At 43.3% G+C, this 20,639-nt stretch overlaps 1 protein-coding gene across 1 annotated transcript in view; it reads left to right on the top strand.

The window, feature by feature from the left end:
• Nucleotides 1-20,639, top strand: part of nrxn3b (neurexin 3b) — a gene marked incomplete at both ends in the record, with an annotated part of 330,192 nt that overhangs the window by 2,693 nt on the left and 306,860 nt on the right. The window contains 3 exons of the mRNA XM_083933978.1: nt 3,514-3,531; nt 3,932-3,958; nt 6,771-6,782. Coding sequence (XP_083790104.1) covers nt 3,514-3,531; nt 3,932-3,958; nt 6,771-6,782 — 57 coding nt within the window. The remainder of the gene's footprint in view (nt 1-3,513; nt 3,532-3,931; nt 3,959-6,770; nt 6,783-20,639) is intronic.

Genomic DNA, 20,639 nt, shown 5'->3' with positions numbered 1-20,639 from the left:
GAGGAGGAGGAGGAGTCGGTCCATTCATCTGAGAGCTTCCCGCGAGCCGATGGGAGTTATGACATCCTCGTGTTAAAACAACCACTATTTTAAGAGTGCATTTGCGATTCAGCCAAATAGCTTGGGAAGGGATATCTCAGCTCCAGGGTAGTGCAAGTGTGATGAGCATATTCCCCACAGGCCTATTGTACCCCAATTTGTCTCAGGAGACCCGCTGTTGGACAAGAACAAACCCCTGCTTACTTCCTCTCTGTCTGTCTTTCCCACTCATGCGTTCATCTATTCACACACCCTGTCTCTCTTATCTCCTCCTGTTCTAAAGCAATAAAAGAGTGATGCAGTGAGAGTAGTCATGCTAGCTCCCCAGCTGATCTGACTGGCCTTCCCATCAAATGATGTGGCTGATTGTTGAATATGCCACAGAGACAGCGAGCCATAATTAGGAGGATAATGAGAACAGCGATGGCTAATTTGCCCAGAAAATGCCTGCACAAACACCACCGTCAATTAAAACTCGAACAGCAAGCTAGTGCAGTTTTTTATTATTATGTCCACATGTCTACAAGTGTCATAATACTTGTTGTTCAAGCAACCCTCGAGCACCCAATGTTTTCAGGGGATGTTCAGAATGATCAAACTTTCACCACTTGGCTGCAGTTAGTTGTGCTTAGCACACCTGTCTGTGCTGGCATACTGTTGATTATGCTGTATATTAATTAGCAATGAAAGCAATCCGTCAAACCTGTGAATATTTATAATACATTGTCGGGCTTTACAGCCTGGGCCGTGCATGCGCGCACTCAGACACATTCGCGTTTACAAGTGTGCCTGCAAACACATAGACACGGAGCAACAAGGCCCCAAAGCTGCTCGTTAAAACAGGCAGATGGCTGACTGACTGAGTGGACTGGGCCTTGGAAGCATTTTGCCAGCTGTATTCCTAATGGTAGCCTGCTAGCCCACTGGCCTAGAAGGGAAAAGATGAGGAGGACATGTGAGAAGAGAAATTAGAAAACGGGATGTGGAAGTACGTTACAGCCTGTTTGTGTCACTTGTGCCAAAAGACACCCATATTCTCACAGTCCGCCCATTTTGGTGTGCATTTCTCGCATCATGGGATAGCTGGGTTAGCATACTGCTGAAGCATCAGTATTTCACCGCAGTCAGTCCTGTCTCTCTCTCTCTCTCTCTGAGCTCCTGCAACTCTTCCCAAACGGTCCGGCTCGGCTAGCAGCTTAGCACCACAAACAGTTGGCCATAAAACACATGTTCTATCTCTCCTCCCTTGTGGATCAGGATGTATCAGTGGGACTGTGACTAACTGTGTCAGGGCAATGAGCTGAAATTAGACACCACTCATCACTCGCTCTCCACATGTGTGGACAAATCCACTGCTGTATTGTAGCTCTGGCCCTTTGACGTATGCATCGCTGATAACTCTTAAGCTACTTCTTTCGGCGGAGTCATCCTTAAAATCATCTTGATCCAGCTCCTGTTATTAGCTGTGCAAATATCAATATCTTTTATGCTAATGATCTGGATATTGGCCCTCATTCTGTTCAATTAAATTAATGGGGGTGACATTACGAAGTCTCTTGAATACCTGAGGGTTTTCCAGTTACGATGAGATATGCATAAGGTCAAGGTTATTAGCAGCTACACTGGATTGTTTAATGAATATGTAAAACAATCTTCCCCTAACGCTATCACAACCCTGCATTTTAAACAAACACTTTAAGGCCCCTTTTGCGTCAGAAATATTCACAGGTTTGATGGAAGGCTAGTAATTGAAGGCTAGGGCAAGCAAACTGTTAAGCAAGTGCTAAAATGGTGCCTTCAGGCTTAGCTTTGGGGATTAATAAACAGACATGGGAAAAAATGACAGTTACAATAATCTTACTATAAAAAGTAGGTCAGGGGGAAAAAAGGAAAAAAATGGTGCAGGGACTTGCCTGATTCCAGTGCAGAGGGCATTTGTGTCTAGTGCCCAAGCTGAAAATGATGTTTGGATTTGAGTGGTGAAGCTGCTGGTAAAATAGAGCAGAGGATTACACTCGGACCACATGTCCTCCACCGCACATTGGCTTGTTCTGGGCGCTGTCGCATCAAGAGAAAGGGTTTTATCTGAGCCTACAACACGCAAACATGCACACACAGTATATGCACACTCACCAAGCACAAGCATTTGCACAGTCAGAATCAAATGTGTGTGCTTGCTCGTTCAAGCACATACAGTACATTCAGGGGTACTGAGTCCCCTAGTTCCCAAGAGCTGGAGCCACACCGCTGTCCATCAGCTGCCCACTATCGCCCTTCCCCCCACTTCCAGGCTTCGTCCTTCCCTTTGCTCTCCCAATGTCATGCTTCTCATGTGGGAGAAGTAGCCGCCATTTTGGACTCCCCAAAGGAGACGGCAAAAAAAACCTCACCTCTCCTTCACCAGCTCCTTCTACACTATTTGTCTCTCTGCACCTAACTCCTCTCAGATTATATTTACGTGCTCTGTTAAGTTTGTTAAACTTAACATATGACAATGACGTAACGCTGTCAGAGTGGGGAAAAGCCAGGCGTCTGGCCTTTGTGTAGAGATCAAAGCAAAAACACTGAGTCAGATTAATATAAGATATTGTGCGTTAGAGCCGACACTTAAAATTTCTAATGTAGTCCGTCTTGATTAAGATTTCTTTAATTTCCTCTTGTCTGATGCTCTCAAGGGACTCTCATTACTGAACTCTCTCAGTATTCATTTGAGGCTACGGCACACGTTTTGAAACTAAAGAGGTATGACTCTGCATAAAAGCTCAAAATATAACCGCAGATACAACCGAGACTGAATCCACGCAGCGATCTTTCACGTGCCCTAAATCAGACTGGCATGATACCCACAGTGTGTCATGCATGGGTGTGATCCTGGTGAGCAACGGATCAAGTCTAATGTGTGGCTTATTTTCTTCTTGCCGTGCCATACTGTGAACGGCAGGAATCCCACAGTGAGCGTTCCTCTGAGAAACCACAAGTGTGTTGAATGTGGGTCAGCAGTGCAGAAGACGTTGCGTGGGTTATTAGAGGGGCGAAAGGTGAAGTGGAGGAGAAAGATATGGGTCTGAGAAGGAGCAATCTAAAGATCCACAAACCTCACAACGCCATAAATCCTCATAGATTTATGCCTCTTGTTTACGTGTGTGAGGCACTCTGTGTGATACAAGTTGCAGAATATTATGACACTGTAACAATATTCGAAATGTGAAAGAGTTGTTTGGTAATGTCGATCTGATTCCCTGAGAAGACGGGACAGATTGCATTTTATGTGTTTCTCTCCACAGGGATTTACACTGAAGTAGTTATTTCCACCACTCATGTCAAGGGGCAATGTTTTGGTCCTTACATGGAACACGATGCTTAGGAGTGTGATATGTTTTGCATGGTAGATCCACATGCAAAGGCAGCTGGTGTGTGTTGCTAATGCGGGGCTTCTCTTCTCTTTTTCTCTCCTTTCCTTTGACAACTCCACAGCAGTCCCGAGAAAACCAGGTGAGTCTCAAGAAGGACTGGTCACAGTTTTAGTCACATTGCACCAACAGCTCTTCATTCCATACACAGACATGTAATCTCAAAAATGATTATGCATTCTCTTTTAAAGGCAGCCAGAAATGTACCATTACATCCAGTTATAGAATGTAAATTGTAATTTTTTCACTAAACAACCTACAGAGCTACTTTATATTCACATACTGTGTTGCTCTCTTGATTAGTCATTTGTCTGTTTCTACAGAAAGCTTTCAAGCTCACTGGGGAAAGCTTTGCTCTTAGTGTGATACAGCCATGGTTTGCCATTATGCAAATCATGCATGACAATACATGTGTAGTATTGGTGTGCTGCTGTTCTCAAATGTTCTCTCTGTGCCTCTCTGTTTGAATTTTTCTCCTCAAGGCCTCGCACACCTGAAGGCAGAGCAAGGTACTCTGTTCTTTGTCTTTATGGAGCTCTATTGTTTTTGTTCACTCGCCGTCTGGCTTGGTTTTAGGACGTACTCTTGTGCTGTGTGCCTTCACTACCTGTCCGTGTGCATTTGTGTGTTGCAATGCTCCCATTGTTGCTGCAGAGAAGTGGGAGGGTCTGTGTGCGTGCGTTGGTGGGGAGGGGTGCATGGCGGCATGGCATGTTCCTCATCTCACCTTCGTCTCTCTCTCTCTCTCTCTCTCTCTACGCCTCTGTCTCCTCACCCTCCTTTCACCCAGGTTTCTTTGTATTACATAATTGTGTACTGATCCCAGTTCCACAGCTAACATGCAGTGACACACGCCACTGTTCCTGCTCGACCTCTGCAGCTACGGGATCGGGGAGGAGGGAGAATAAAAAGCAGGAGGGTGGATAAGGAAATCACTGGAATTAGGGGAGACAGTTTCCTCTAGGAGGAAAAAGAAGGGTATGTGAGATAGAGAGGGGGAAATAAGGAACAAAAAGTGTCACGGTTAGGTAAGGTACATGTAGAAGAAACAGCCTAGTTTCACTTGCAATTATTGTTTGTATTGGATAACTCCAGAGCACATTATTTACATTCTTTGCCAACAGAGAAAGTAGTGTGGGGATGATGTGAAGGTTGGGGTAGAGGGGGGTTTAGCAACTCAGACTTTCATGCTTGTTTGTATTCCTCCACTGTTGCAGAGTAAATTTATGATTGGCTCCCTTTCTTTAAAAAATAGGCATTATTTTTTTTTATTATTTCAGTTGATTAACCTTAGCGATGACTTAACTTTATTTCATTTGCCATAACCACATTCTTTCCCTCACCTAAACCATACTGTAGTCACTAGGGCTGTAGCGATACACTACTCTCACGATATGATGACGATGCACAATATTTAGCTCGCGATACGATACATATCACGGTTGAAGTGCAACCGTATTGTATAATTACACAAGGTCCCAACTAATGACAGCTCATGATCTAGTGTAAATAAAGAAGATCTGCTGCTCCCATTACCTGAACTAATTACAGGCACACCTGAAACTGCAGGTCCTGCTCTCATTGGAGGATTTTAAGACATTTGATGCTAACTTGGAGGCAAACACATCTGGAGAGAATTACTTTCTGCTCCTGATGTTAATGCTCCAAAAAAGACAGAAATATATAGATTGTGCACGAGTCTCAAATCTGGAGTCCCCATCTCTGCTGGACAAACAGCTAGAGTTGCTCTACAGCGACACTAGCGGTTGGCGGACCTAATAGCTTTTCCTGCAAAGCGAACAAGGGAGGAAATGGGCAGCGAGCAGAGTGCCAGGGGGATTTGAATGGGACTTAATGTATCGATACTCGCGGACAAAAAAATTGACACTCTCTGCGGATAGAAATATCAATTTATATCACAGAGTTGCTGAAATCCTACAGCCCTAGTAGTCACCAGGTGCACATATAGACAGCAGTAAGTTCATTCCTGACCTCAGAAACAGCAGTCATACCACATGATCTCCTTCAGCACATGGAGTTTACTGTTGTTATGGATATCGTCAAACGATATAAGAATTATATATTTTTATGTCCGATTGCAATGTCTTAAAAACCAGCAGCTGAACGGTGTTACAGCGACATTTAGCAACGCTTTACATCTCGATCCTTGCACGTTATTTTCATTTTGCACTAAATTTCTTAATAAATGAGAAAATATTCCGTCATTTTCATTTGTCGAGTGTTTAATTCACAAAGGAGTATCTATACAATAATATACTTTACCATATGGTTATTTCATATAGACTATTTATTTATTTATTTATTGAATTACCAGAAAAAACATGCTATATCGTAATGCATGTCAATATCAAGATACCGTATGTAATGACCTGTGTCGAGAAGATGTTGGCCATATTTCCCAGCCCTACAGCTCAGTATCACAAAGTCGTTCACATTTTCTTTTTCTTTCTGAGCACTTTAAGAACTTCTTCTGTCTACATTAGAAATAAACGTAATAATAATTGACCTTGGAAACTGCAGTTGATAAAACAATCTTAACTGTAGGTTCATATATTAGTTGCGCTGTTGCTATTAATCCAAAGGTTTGAGCATTGGACGGTGAGGGTCACTGACTGTAAGCAGGGATTTTGCAGAATCGAGTATCAGCAGTGAGCGTTGCAGCAGCAGCGTGTGTTAAGGACCGGTCACACCAGCATTTATAAAACACAAATCATTTCCATAGAATCCCATAGATGTTTGGATTTCTCTGAGAACATGAAGCATATAGTAGTTCAACTTTGAACTTGACTAACTGACTAACTGTAAACTGTCTCGACAGCGCTGACCTTTGGAGGTAAAGTCAAAAATTGAGAAAGCTACTGGCTGTGTTGTGAACATTTGTAACTCTCTAAATAAAGAGCAAGCCCAATGAGAGCTTTCATTTTCATTACAAACAAAACCAGTCACAACTAATGGTAGCTACTGCACAACCTGCAAAGCTTCAAGTACCACTTAAGAGGTCGTGCAAATGAATTACCGTGCCTCTCGCTGGTGTGACCACAGATAAAGAAAAAAGAAAAAAGCTAAACCTAAAATTATGAAGTGTCAGTCGTGTGCTGCTTATGTGCCGCTCTCCCATTTATCCACCATTTGCATGATTGTCAACATTTTGCATGAAATTGTCATCTGGCAGTGTGTAGGCTTACTGTAGACTAACAATAGCTTATCCCCACTTTTTGCTGTCTTTCTCTGGTACTCTGTGCGGGATGGCACTTCCCTCCTTTACCTCTACGGATCCTTTCTCCTCTCCAAAATCTGTAGGTAGAAACAAAGGTACAGCAATCCCTTTTTTCTCTTACTGTACTCTTGTCTGTGCTGCAAAAACTGTGTGTGTGTGTGTGTGTGTATACAGTATGCGTGTGTGTTGAATTTGCGCTTGTGCAGCCGCTGGTTAATCATTCATTATGTGTGTTCATTAAATGTGTGCATATGCGTCGTCTGTGTGTTTGAGAGGGAAAGGGAAAGTCAGGGGACTCGATGCTTTTCAGCTAACGAGCGCCCACATGTGCTTTTGCATGAAGGATGAACGATTGAGTGCAGTTGAAAAGAAATACGGTGTCGGTACTGGGGACTAAGTGATTGTCACTTGATTATCGCTGTTCAATAGAAAATGATGTGGGTAAACTCTATAGATTATTCAGTGTCTTTGCAAACATTAAATATTTGAAGACGAGGCATACATGCATTAATGTGTGCACGTGTGCAAGGGCTTAAGTGGATGTGACAGTTGTGTTTGTTGAAAAGGAGCTGATTGTGAATTTGACCTGACATTTGGCTTCATGTGAATGAGGTCATTGCAGTGGTCTGTATATTGTGATCGTGCAGAGAATACTCTCATTATTCTTTATTAAAGCCATGTGATACACTGTGTAGTTGTGTGTGTGTGTGTGTGTGTGTGTGTGTGTGTGTGTGTGTGTGTGTGTGTGTGTGTGTGTGTGTGTGTGTGTGTGTGTGTGTGTGTGTGTGTGTGTGTGTGTGTGTGTGTGTGTGTGTGTGTGTGTGTGTGTGTGTGTGTGTGTGTGTGTGTGTGTGTGTGTGGGTGTGTGTGTAGTCATGCATGTTGTATGTGTGTGTGTGCCTCCTCTAGTTAATGGAGGAAGGCTGTGAATTATAATTAACCATTTGGATTGATATCAGTTTAAACAATGAGGTGTGTGCGTGTGTGTGTGTGTGTGTGCTTGCGTGCGTGCGTGCGTGCGTGCGTGTGCGTGCGTGCGTGCGTGCGTTGGACAATTGCTGCCGCGGGAAAGTGCTCAGCAAATGCTGGATTAGGATTTTCTATCTTGATTGATATCAAGTAAGTTGTGTGTTTTATGACATTTGATGGAAACATGATGTGTGTGAGTTGCCGGTCTTGGCTCTGCGTCAGACCCTGTATTCTACTCTCCCTTCGGATGGGATAAATCCAGAAGTCCCTTGGACTTGCGTCAGCGTATGAGGTCGTGGGCTGATCAGTCTGTAGTGAGCGCTCTCACAGCGATTCACTTGTTAACACTGTTGCATAACACAACAAGAAGGACCCAGGTTTGATGCATAGCTCCTTTTTATGTGGAGTCCGTGGGGGTTTCCTCTGGGTGTTCCTGTTTCTCCCAACTCTCCGAGGACATGCAGATCCGATGGACCGGGGACACCTATGGGGAATCACCCACAAGTGTAAATGTGAATGGTGAAAGATTGTCTGTATACCTGTGATAACCCTGCAATGAACCCTGGTAAGGTTCCAGACTTTTCCGTCCCTGAAAAGGCATAACATTACCAAAATTGTAGCTACTTAATCAAAAGTGTTAATTCTAAAACTCACATACAGTAAATGTAACCAAGGAAATATTCAGATTACATAACTTATGACACGACATTTATTGAGAACTACTAGGATCGTTATGTATAAAATAAAAATGTGCCTTTCAGCAGGTCTCTTTCTTCGTGTGTGCGTGTGTGTGTGTGTGTGTCTACTGTATATGGTACAGTGGTCATATTCAGAGGGCACATTAAGTGGGAGGCTGGGGAGAACAGAGAGGAGTGACTAGCGAGAGTGGGGGAGGGGGCTGAAGGCGAAATAGGGAGAGAAAGACAGAAGGAAAAAGTGCTGCAGATGAATGGGCCGGGGAAGTGCCTCAGTGTTGAGAGGCCACATATTTTCTAATGAGAAATGTGGAACACCTTGTCATGCCTGTACTCAGATCTGGGTCTGATGCTGCACAAACCCCAAGGCATCTATGGAGAAAGTTTTAGTCCCTTGCTATGAGCCAGGCCCCGATTGGTCTTGGCTCATAGATTGAACTTTTTTTCATGCATAGCTTTGACGATAGAGCAAACTTTTGCTAAGCCATGGCAGTGGAACAAAGACTGTGCTCCAGTTAGCATCATTGCTCCATTTACTGTAGAACTTGCTGCACTTCAACCTGCAGATATGTACAGCTTATTAGACCCCACTCTGGGATGTTTTTGAGATCACTTGTGTTCTTCTGGTTGCAATTGGGATGTTTCCCTTTACTGAATTTGATCTTTTCCAGGGCTGGGCGATCCCGGGGGGGCAAGCCACTGTCCTGCATGTTTTAGTCTATCTCTACTCTAACACACCTGATTCTAATGATGTGCTCGTTCACAAGCAGCTGAAGCTTGTCACAGTTTGATTATTGTTAGACTCAGGTGTGTCAGACTCAGGTGTGTCAGACTCAGGTGTGTTAGGGTAGGGAGAAACCTAAAACATGCAGGACAGTGGCTCTCCAGGACCGGAATTACCCACCCCTGATCTATTCTATGCGTGGTTCTAGCCCGGCATTGCTAAAGTAATTCACAAATTTGTATTAGTCTGGAAGCTCTCAGTTCTTTTTCAGTTTCCAAGGTGGGTTATTAACGGCGCCGGCTCTGGACGCAATTAAATACACCTACAACCAATCAGAGCGATGGAATGACGTAGCGCTGATTGACACATGCAATAAGGTTTGATTTGAAGCAGAATAAAAACTGCAGCCTTGTCACAAACTTTCTCAAATTACAGCTAAACAGTACACTATAATGAGTTTCTGAACACATTTGAGGTGAAAAATAAGCAATACAGTAACAGTTTGACAGTTTCCTGAGCCGAGTAAATTGTGCTGGATGGAAAACGCCAGTTACGTGCACGACGCTTCTGTCAGTCATTTTAAACTGCCCCACACGAGGGAGACTGTTGTGACTGAACTGGGGTCCAGACGTTTCAGCCAGAGCAAATGAAACATGAGCTTGGCAGATTGGTTTGTTTTCCAGGTACTTTGGGGGAGAATAATTGCAATTACATTAGATATATACATCTGATACCACATCTGTCATCCAGATATTGAGATCAGATCAAGAAGGCTTGTATATATACGTGCTGGTAATTATGTGTTCTTATTAGTTTAATAAAAAAAATACAGTATCACAAGTATAGAAACAGTCAAAGACATCAGCTGTTGCATGTACTGCATCCAGATTCGACCAGTGTGTTAGGAGATGTGCGGTTCATGTATTTACACCATAGACTGTGTAACATATGGACGTAGTCTCTGTTATGTCACCCATAGGTTTATGAAGACCGGTTGTGTATCTCAGTGTGAGTAACTCCAGCTAATCCAAATATGGGCATGAACGACGGATGAAGGGTGGATCTAAGGGCGGTCGAATGAAGTCATGAACGGAGAAATCTCTTATAGAGAACAAAACTGTTTTGTACCAGGCTGTAGACATGTTTATTCCTGCTGTAAAGGCATTTTAACATGGGCGTACAACCAGAAGTGTCCTTCAGAGGAATTGCGTTTTTTTGGCACGTTTGCCTCATTTTCAGTCTTGGAGTTTGCGCCATGCTTTACAATTTGAAGTAACATATTGAAACAAGGATTATTTTATGCTATTGCCAATTACCTTAGCTTTCTACGTCCTGCCCGCATGCACCGATCAAAATCAATTATTTCGCATTAAAAAGGGAAACGTGCTCCGACCGTGGTGTCCTGTTCATGGAGGCCCATATTGGGCTCACTGACTTGTGACATCATTATTTTCTCCCCCGTGTCCCGTTAATGATGTGCTTTACGTGGACACCTGGATGGTGTTAATCAGGTTATGACAATTTAGCCCAAGGTCAGAGAAGTGACTCTTTATCTACAGCCTGCAGGTCTCGCTGCCAGCATTCCCTAATGGCTGTCCTCTGAACATGAAGACATCCATTGTGTGTGTGTGACAAAAGCTCAGTGTCGCTGCAAATTTTACTCGGATGAACACACAATGGGGAAAGACAAAATACGGGTTAAACCTTGCAGTAATGCAAATTAGAGTGAACGTAAAACCTTGTTGCTCACATCAGAATGTGAGTGTTATGTTTATGCTATTAATAATTATATAGTGGACATTATTGCAGGCTATTGGAGGGAATTGCAATGTGCACAGATGCTTCAGACCTATACCTATACTCCCTGTGCTATAGATGACACAGAATGGTATCTCATTCTGTAAAGAAGCTCCGGGGTCAATAAAGAAAGAGCACTGCCATAGTGGCTTTGGACATAACTTGGCAGTGGGGGTGAGTCCACTTTACAGAGCAGTAAGAGTCACTGTGAGGGAGGGGAGGGGAGAGGAGGGAGTGAGAAGTTCTGCCTGAGTCTAATCCCCTGCATGAAGGCTTAGGACTGAGAACTTATTCTCCACTTCTGGAGTCACCCTCCCTAATTATCCGCTCACAGTCCTGCCGCAAAGTTCACACAGAAAAGCTCTTTGCTTTCTGCCTCTGTCACACTATCTCTCTCTCTCTCGCTCTCTCTCTCTCTCTCTCTCTCTCTCTCTCTCTCTCTCCCTTTCCCTCTCCCTCTCTCTCTCTCTCCCTCTCCCTCTCTCTCTCTCCCTCTCCCTCTCCCTCTCTCTCTCTCTCTCCCTCTCTCACACACATTTTATTGTCTCCCTGCCTGTCACCCCTCCTCTAACTCCGACTCCATCTTCCTCACCCCCCCCTTCCTGCCTTAGTCCCTCCCTATTCATCTCTGTCTGCCTCCCATTGCAGTTGTCACTTTTCCTTCCTCCTTACCCTTTCTTGTGTTTCTCCAGTTCAAAGTACTGTGGACATCATGAGCCTCGCATCACGGTCAGGCTCAAGATGGGAGTGCTGCGGTAGCCTGTCGACAGATGCTGTCAGCCTTCAGTGGGATTTAAGTAGAGCTCTGTCCTTCCTCAGTGCTTTTTTGCTAGCTAACTGGACGTTGGCAGTACTAGACCAGGGATGTTGCAATGACTTTTTAGCAGTTTCCAGTGTTTTTAGACCGTAGTTTCAGGCAGTAATCTACAAATCTACTTTCCCCTCAAAGTCAACAATAGTGGTCATATATTATTTATTTCAAAGGATACGTAACAGAAAATGTATGTTGTGTCTCAAGAAAGTGCATACACACTGAACACATACACTTGAGTATTTGAAGTGCCGCTCCAGTGAACAATTGTGATTACACGGCAGCTTTTAAGGAGACTAAATGTGCACCAACCAACAATGACACGTTTTGACACAGGTCACACACTGTGTATGTGTGTATCGCACTTTGGTGACTCATTCACCACTTTGAGATCTGTAGACTTAGACTTCTGCATGTACGTACAGTATATATATCTATCTATATATATATAGAAAGATATATATATATATTGTGTTCAGTGGTGCATTTGCAATCAACTTTAAGTTGATAAGGTAGATTATTAAGTTGCAATCAACGATTGTATACATCAAAGTCGGTTCACTGGTCTTTTTTAGTACTATTGCTAAAAAAAATTAAAGTAAATCTAGGGGTGTAGAATTTAAATGATTCATTTTACCAAACTGTTGGTTGGGGCTAGCAGATCATAAGCTGTCGGTGGCCCAACTGTGTTATAGAAGTAACTGGTGCAGTACATTGTCATGCGCCCATGTGCATCCTCGTGCGGATGCATGGCATACGAACAATACTGGGACACTCCCATCATCATTGCTCCATTGTGCTACTAGTAGACAAATTCTGAGCATATTTCACATTTTGGCCACTTTTTTAAATTGTTTTAGTTGAATTTCATATCGCACCGCATTATAAGGCGCATAGAATAGACGCTACAGTCGCTACAGTACGTTAAGGACTGCCTCTAAATTCATTGATGTTAAGTTTGGGTGCTAGCGCGAGTAGCATCCAGCTGCAGACCCGGAGCACAAGCCCCTCACTTGAAAAATAACTTTTGCGTCACTTCCGTCAAGCAAGATATGTTGATTGGTTCATGTTAAACTCTCTGGCTGCGGCTCTATTCCCGTGTTCTACTGCGTGACTAATGGCCTTGAGTGTAAACTCTGCGTCGTAAGCGTGTCTCTTAACAGGAGCCATTTTGGGCTCTTTACACAAACACACACATGGAAATGAAACGGCACGCTTCACGCAGTCGTATATCTCAACATGCACCGCGCGTTACTTCTTCTACGGGGGAAAATAGAGTCGGCGGCTGCTCATCGTAGTTGGAGACCTGTTGTGGCTCAATATTGGTCCATATATAAGGAGCACCGGATTATAAGGCGCACTGTCAGCTTTTGAGACATTTGAAGGTTTTTAGGTGCGCCTCATAGTGCGGGAAATATGGTACTGCTAAAAAAACATATATACTGTATATATGTCTTAACCGCCGTTGACAGAGCCTTTCCCTAAGCGTAGTCCTAACCCTTCTGACCCATGATTACACGTTGCAAAATGAGGCATTTGCCCTTCCTTTCCCTTTGTAATGCATGAGATGGGGACGGGCATTGTGTGTCATCGGAGGTGCGGTGTCTTTGTCTCCATGCAGTGTCACAGGGGCAGTGGAAACGGGTTTTCCTGTTATGCCTCGGATTCAGAGCACCAGCTGGCACTTACTGGCCTTGGCACGCGTCGGTCGTGCTGTTGATAAACGGCTCTTAATGGCCAGACGCTCACCCTGAAAATGAGTTTAACTTTGCCTCTCCTCATTATACTCCGTCTGCATCTACACCACAATCCTTGAGGTGGATTTTTCAAATTTCCTAAAAAAATTGGAGGCATCGGTCAAATTGATTTCAGCACTGACCGGCTGCTACTCGAGTAGTCAGGAAATATGAGCTTTAAATACAGACCGCATCTACCCCCGTGGGTTTCCTACTGCGGCTCATTGTTTCTGAAAAGGTGCTGATTGGCTGGAGTCATTTTTAGTCTACGGCTGCCAGGGCCTAAATGGTTCAGTGTTGTGCCTGACAAGTGGAGGTAACAAGCCATTCTGTTTGTGGTTGAAAAGCAGCATTATTAAAGGGTGAAGTAGATGTTGCATTGGTTTCATTCCATTTGTTACTAAACTCTGAGGGGGGTATTGATTATTTCTACTTTTCTAATTTACTTTACATGATGGTTCGATCTACGTTCTGTCTCTTTGCCGTGTAATATCCTGCAGTTCTGTTCTCGCACTCGTGTTCCTTTCTGTTGTTTGTTTCATAGTTTTTCATTTCGTTTATATGACTCTCTGTTACCTCTTTTCGACCAAGACATTTTTGAGGGCCGGTTCAGAGCCGGTGCCCAATCTTGAACCGCTTCTTTCCTGTTTCAACAGCCAAAGAACCGGCTCTCAGTCAGGGAAACCGGCTCCAGAGCGGCACCGACTCTTTGCTGGTCTTGAACCGGCACCACAAAGTCTTGCATGTTTTAAAAAAGGTTGTGATTTTAGAATTTGTGTTTTTTATTGTTGTTTTTTGTCAAAATTAACAAATTAAGAGACATTTCTTCTTTAGTATGCTTAATCAAAAGATAAAGTGAGTAAGTAAGTAACAGATTAACATAAATTAAGTTTAAAAAAAATGTTTATTCACAGCTTTGCACAATAATTATACACAGTTCCTTTCAGAAAATCAAAGAACTATTAACAACTCGGCAAGCAAACATAAACATCTTTATACAAGTGTGTTGTTGTTCTGCTTGAAGTGGACATTATCATTTCTACGGAGACCTCAGACTGATCCGGTGACTCGATGCTGTGGCTCTCCAGCCTGTGGAACGGCTTCTGAGATGGTTCCCAAGTTGAACCAACAGTGAACCAGCACCAGCACCGGTCCAGCACTAGAACTAGGTCTGGGTTGGTCGAGAAGGGGTATGTCATGTTATGTTCTGTACTTTCTTGTCCCCTTCCACTGAGCTATTGGCCGCATCTCTGGTTCCTCAGACAACGGGCAGAGGTTCGCAAAAACAGTCAGCTACAGTGCACAGTCCTAACACCAATGCACTGATGCCAACCTGGCAATTGCTTGTCTTTCCCTCCTTCAGTTTCTTTTGGCCTTTTGTATTCTTTACTCCTATCCCTCTGCTCTCTCTCTCTCTCTCTCTCTCTCTCTCTCTCTCTCTCTCTCTCTCTCTCTCTCTCTCTCTCTCTCTCTCTCTCTCTCTCTCTCTCTCTCTCTCTCTCTCTCATTCTGTGTCTCTGTCTCTCTCTGCTGCTGACCTCTGGGATCAACCGAGCAAAACTGATTCCCACTTTTTCACGGATCATGAGTACGTCAGTGGTTACGCAACAGAGAACGAAAGCGAGGGGGAGAGAAAGAGAGAGAGACAACATGTGAATATTTAACTGACATATTTGTCCATCTTTATTTGCGTTGCTGCTTAACAAGAGAATATTGCTCTCCGTTAAGCCACTTCCTCAACAAAATATTAAATATGTTTGCATATTTGAATTATCATTATTGGCTTTGCTGCTGGGCAAACATGAAACGTGCACTGTTCAAACACAGTGTAACATAAAAGAGCTGTTAACACACATGCGTACATAGTGACAGAGGGGGATGCTAAATATCCTTTACACCATGCAGTGCTGCAATTAAACATGTTTTTTTTTATGACTCACAAGTCAAAGAGAACCTGCAATAAATGTGCCAAATATGCCCAAGTAAAAATGATAAATTGTAGTACAAAAAGACAATTAAAGAACATGTTTCTCATGCAAGAGTAGTAGTATACTGAGTGAACACATTAGACTGAAAACTCAGGAATGCTGTGTATTGTTTGTGAAATGCCTGAGACCTTATGAGTAGGATTTATGCAAAGAACTAGGTTAAGATGTGGCTTTAAGGGCTGTATTGTGAGCGGGCGCAGTGGAGGCTTAGGAATATGGAGGAGTGTGTGTGTGTGTTGTGCAGAGTGTTTGTGTGATTTTGCAGAGGGGTGACATGTGTAGATGTGATGGCTGCAGCCATGCATAGATGTTCACACCAGGGAGAAAGTAAACAAACATGGCAGCAGAATGGTAGGAAGTGCAGCAACCACTGCTAGAGCACACTGCCTCTTTCCCTCTTCCTCTTTCTCTCTCTCTGCTTCCCTATCTCTTTCTCGGTTTGTTACCTGTGGCAAGGAGGTATATTTTTAATGTTCTAGTTGTCTGTTGATCTGTTAGCCCGATGTATCAGAATCTACCTAACAGATCAAAGTAAAACTTGGTAGAACATTATCCTTTGCAGTGAGTAAAGACAAATGTGAGTATTGCTACAAAGTTGCCAGTTTTGTTGAACTGTTGAACCGTAAATGAGCAAATGTCCTTCCTTTATACTTGGATGTAGACTCCTTGGTCTAACACATACTTATCTATGTTGTGTAAGGTACTAAATACTGATACACATGAGTGTTGTGATCCTATGTTTTGTGATACTGTATTGACTCAAAAACACTATTGATTTTTGTTTTTAAATGAACCCTTTGAGACTTGCACGGGCGCCGGCGCTCTTGGCCGACATTGCTGTATTTAAGGGGCCGAGGCGAGCTCTATTTTGAAGCTAGAGTTAAGATACTGGTATCATATGAAACTAATGGCCTAAGGAATCCATTGGTATTACAAGGGAAGGGGGCTAAATAATGCAGAGGCATGGCCATTTTCAAAGGTGTCCCCTGTCCTGTCACCTCCGTATATCCTAATGAAAATGGGTTCTATGGTTACCTACAAGTCTCTCCTTTACAGACATGCCCACTTTATGCTAATCTCATGCAGTCTTTTGCAGTCACAAAAACAGTCTCTCTCCAAATGCAGTAATTGCAATGATGCTGAGAACTTCAGGTGAACTATGAAGCACCCGTGTAACACATACCGTATTTCCCGCACTATAAGTTGCACCTAAAAACCTTCAAATTTCTCAAAAGCCGACAGTGCGCCTTATAATCTGGTGCTCCTTATACATGGACCAATATTGAGCCACAACAGGTCTCAACTACGGTGAGCAGCCGCCGACTCTATTTCCCCCCTTAGAAGAAGTAACGCGCGGTGCATGTTGAGATATACGACTGCGTGAAGCGTGCCGTTTCATTTCCATGTGTGTGTTTGTGTAAAGAGCCCAAAATGGCTCCTGTTAAGAGACACGCTTACGACGCAGAGTTTACACTCAAGGCCATTAGTCACGCAGCAGAACACGGGAATAGAGCAGCAGCCAGAGAGTTGAACATGAACCAATCAATGGTGCCGAAGTGGAGGAAGCAACAACCATCTGACTGTTTTGTTGACGTTCCCTTTAGAGCAGCTCCATCTAATGGTTGCAGAACGTAACCCCAGCCTCGACTGTAGCGTCTGTTCTATGCGCCTTATAATGTGGTGCGCCTTATAGTGCGGAAAATACGGTTCTTAAATCAGGCTACCAAAAAAGCAAAAAAGGCGAGCAAATAAGAACTTACTAGTCCGGAACTTACAAGACTAGAAATGTTTCGTATTAGTATGTAATTTGGCTACCTTCTGTAGCTTTGTTAGCTTGCATCTGTTTAAAAGCCTCCCTTTTGCCCTTTCTCTCTAGGGATTGTGCCTTTTTATACTTGTAAAGTGTTAAAAGCGTTTGTTTTTGTCTCCTACCTTTTTTCATGCTTCCTTTTCTTTCCCATGACACGGCAACCCCTTAAAGCTTTCACATCCATGGAGTCTAACATTACTTGGCAACACTCTTGCCTGACAGAAGTGCTGCTTTCTTTCTGACTTTGAGGTTATTTTTACGTGCGTCTGTGTGAACACTTATGTGTGTTGAAGTGGAGCGCTCGTGCAGAGTGTCTACAACATTCTGACACAGATGAAAACAAAAAGGTGACGTTCAAAAAAACGATTTCATCTAAGTTGGTGATATTTTGACCTGTGACCCATGATGAAGGCAGCAGTATGTATTAAATGCAAAAGCACCAGAGCTTCACGAAACATTGGCCATGACTTCTATTAACATTCGAGTTACAAAGTAATTGATATTAGAAAAGGTGAAAAAGGAGCCATTCTTCAAACACCAACCAAGGGCAGACGTTTGTGAGATGAGGAGAGAAAACGTTTCATGGCACTCCTTTGGAGGGTAATAAATATTCTCAGAGCTTTGATACTATTATGTGGATTTTCAGCTACAAGGGCTTAGGAAAAGATGTGTGGCTGGTGAAGACCTGGTCATCTGTCTAATGTGATCGTACGAGAATGGCAACAATATATATTAAAATAAATACTGATCCTCGTCATCATCGCTTCTTTTGGGGGGTGTACTTTTATTTCTTCACATATAAACTATTTAACCCAACATTCCCCAAGTGATTTATAAGGAGAAATGTTGTGAATGCTTAAATAAAAATATTGAGGCAATTAACATTTGCCATAAAAACCTCCATGCCCTCGTGTTCGTACTTCAATTAGCAGCAGAAAGGCTTATCATGGACGCATCAGCGAGGAAATTCCAGCATAGACAGAAATTACCTTAAGTTGAAATGTATTCTTTTTTTTTTTTTACCGTGCCCTCAATTATCTGTCCAGTTGAGATGGTTAAGGCAGAGACCCAGTATGCGCTTAGTTTTAACCCAAACCAAAGAGAATCTCTGACCCTAACGCCCCTCCCCACCTCAGAATGAAACATGGTAGGAGCCACGTAGCAGGCAAATGCCCTTGCACTGGCGGAGCCATTATGCAGATGATATGCTAATGAAGGCATCCCATTTGGTTCTGCTTAGGGTGCGCTGCACTGAGGGAAGATAATCAAGCGCTGATCAGTTCCCAACGCTGCACTCGCTGTGTGTTCATTTGTGTGTGTTTGTGTGTGTCGTACAGATCCAGCCATGTGTGCTTATCTGTGCTGGTTGGCTCATGGAAGGAGAAAGTATATTAGGCTGCACATGGATGTACATGTGGCGATGAATGTTGGGGTCTGTGATTAGTTTTGCTTTATGTGCTTAAAGGGATACTGTAGTCCAGATTTTTGGAAGTGTGGTTCTATCAGGTACTTATTATGACTACCATAGTCAGTGTATTACCTACAGTAGATGGTGGTCGGCACAGCCCCAGTGTGATGTAGCAGGCAGGGAAACAGTCATGGTAGCTAAGCAATGTACTGCTGTAAATGGAGACAGCAGTTAAATGCATTTTAGCCACCTGCATAGACCCACCTAAAAACAAGAAATCTATATCAGTGTATGCTGTGTTTAGAATATTTTCATCCCTTTATCTTGCTGTCAGACAGCCCTCTTTAAGTTTACACTGGAGGAACTAAAGCAGTTCCTTGCTCTCTTCAAAGCCACCAGACTCCATTGACTAAAACAGTAATTTTACCTCGCAGAACAAGAGTTGTCGGTCTACCGCTGACTCGACTGGTTAGTTTTGTTTGCTAGGTCTTGCAATGTGAGACTAGGAACTATTTCCGCATCTGTGTGGGGCTCTTTCTGTGGCTTATCATTCTGAATTGGGGGAAAACGCTCTGTCTCCTTGCAAAATAAATAGCAGTGATATTAGAAGGGACTTGACCTGGTTTGTGACAGGGTGACTGATGTCAGGCTTTAACCCAGCGCTGAGTCAGACTTTAAAACACCAAAGTCACACAATAACAAAAACAAACAAACCAATACAGGCAGCGGTAGAGCTGCAACTCTCATCTTCTGCGAGGTAGAATTTCTGTTTTTTTTCCGATGGAGGCTGCAGGCTTTGACACGACATAGAGCAGCTTCTGTTCAACCCCAGTTTATACTTAAAGGGCTGTCTGGAGAGGTACAGTGACGAAAATAGTCTTAATACAGCGCACACTGATTTTGACCAAAGTTTTTTAGGTGGCTAAGATATATTTAGCTGCCGCCCCCCTCCACAGCAGTACATAGCTTAGCTTCTACGTCAAAACTCTGACTGCTTTTCCAAATAAGGGAAATGCTGACCGCCATCTACTGTAGGTAATATACTGACTACGGATAAGAACCTCATATGACACCACTTCAACGAATCTGAACTACCCCTTTAACACACAAAGTAGCATTCTTATATAGTGCTTATACATATTAAATGGGGTGATTGAGGTAAAGTGATATTACTACTATTTGGGCAACACAAGTGTAGCTACGGCCGTGGTGTCCACACAACAAATGTACCAAGAGCATCACTGCTACAACGCTCTGGTATTTTTTTATAGCTCAGTTGTAGGAGATGCTTCAGCTACTCATGTCTCTCATTTTCTCAGCTTGCAGTGACTGGCTTTCTTTTAAATATTTGTGTCTTTTTCTTGCTCCTGACTCAGCCTTTTCACTCCTTCCTGTGCTCCTATCACATCTGCACTTCCTCCTCATATTCCTCCCCCCTCATGTCCTCTCTTTCATCCTCCTGTCCTTTTTGTCTCGCTCGTTTTCTTGTCACTCCTTCACGCTTTCCCATTAGTCATACAGCCTCCTCCCCCCATTCCCTTTTTTATTTGGCTTTTATCAGACAGTCATCAGTTCATTTTCTCCCTCCACATCTCTCTTTCTGTCCATTCCCTTATGGAAAATATGAATAGTTGTTCTTCTCTCACAATTGAATCCTCCGTCCCTCCTTTTTTCATCTTGTTCTGCATCTCTTACTTCCATTTTTTCCAGTTCAGTTAGAGTTCAACGCTGTTTTGAAATACTCCCCTTCCCTGCCCTGTGCAAGTCCCTTCGCCCCCTCTCCGCGCTACCTGTTCCCAATCCACTGTAGTCCTAGCCCTGACCCTGCCTGCAGCCTTAAGTAAACAAAACATTACTATCTATTTCTTATCTATTCCCTTTCATCTCATTTTTATAATTTGAGTGTAGCTGAGCAGATAATGGATTCATCTTCCACGTTGTTGCGGGCGAATCTCAAAGCATCACACCACACCCATTAACCTCCATTGCCTCAGCGCCTGACTGGGGGTCCTCT

The sequence above is a fragment of the Echiichthys vipera genome (assembly GCF_963691815.1).
Source record: "Echiichthys vipera genome assembly, chromosome: 19".
Taxonomy (NCBI): Eukaryota; Metazoa; Chordata; class Actinopteri; order Perciformes; family Trachinidae; genus Echiichthys; species Echiichthys vipera.
Note: the sequence above shows the minus strand (reverse complement) of the source record. Positions and strands in the feature narration are given on the sequence as shown.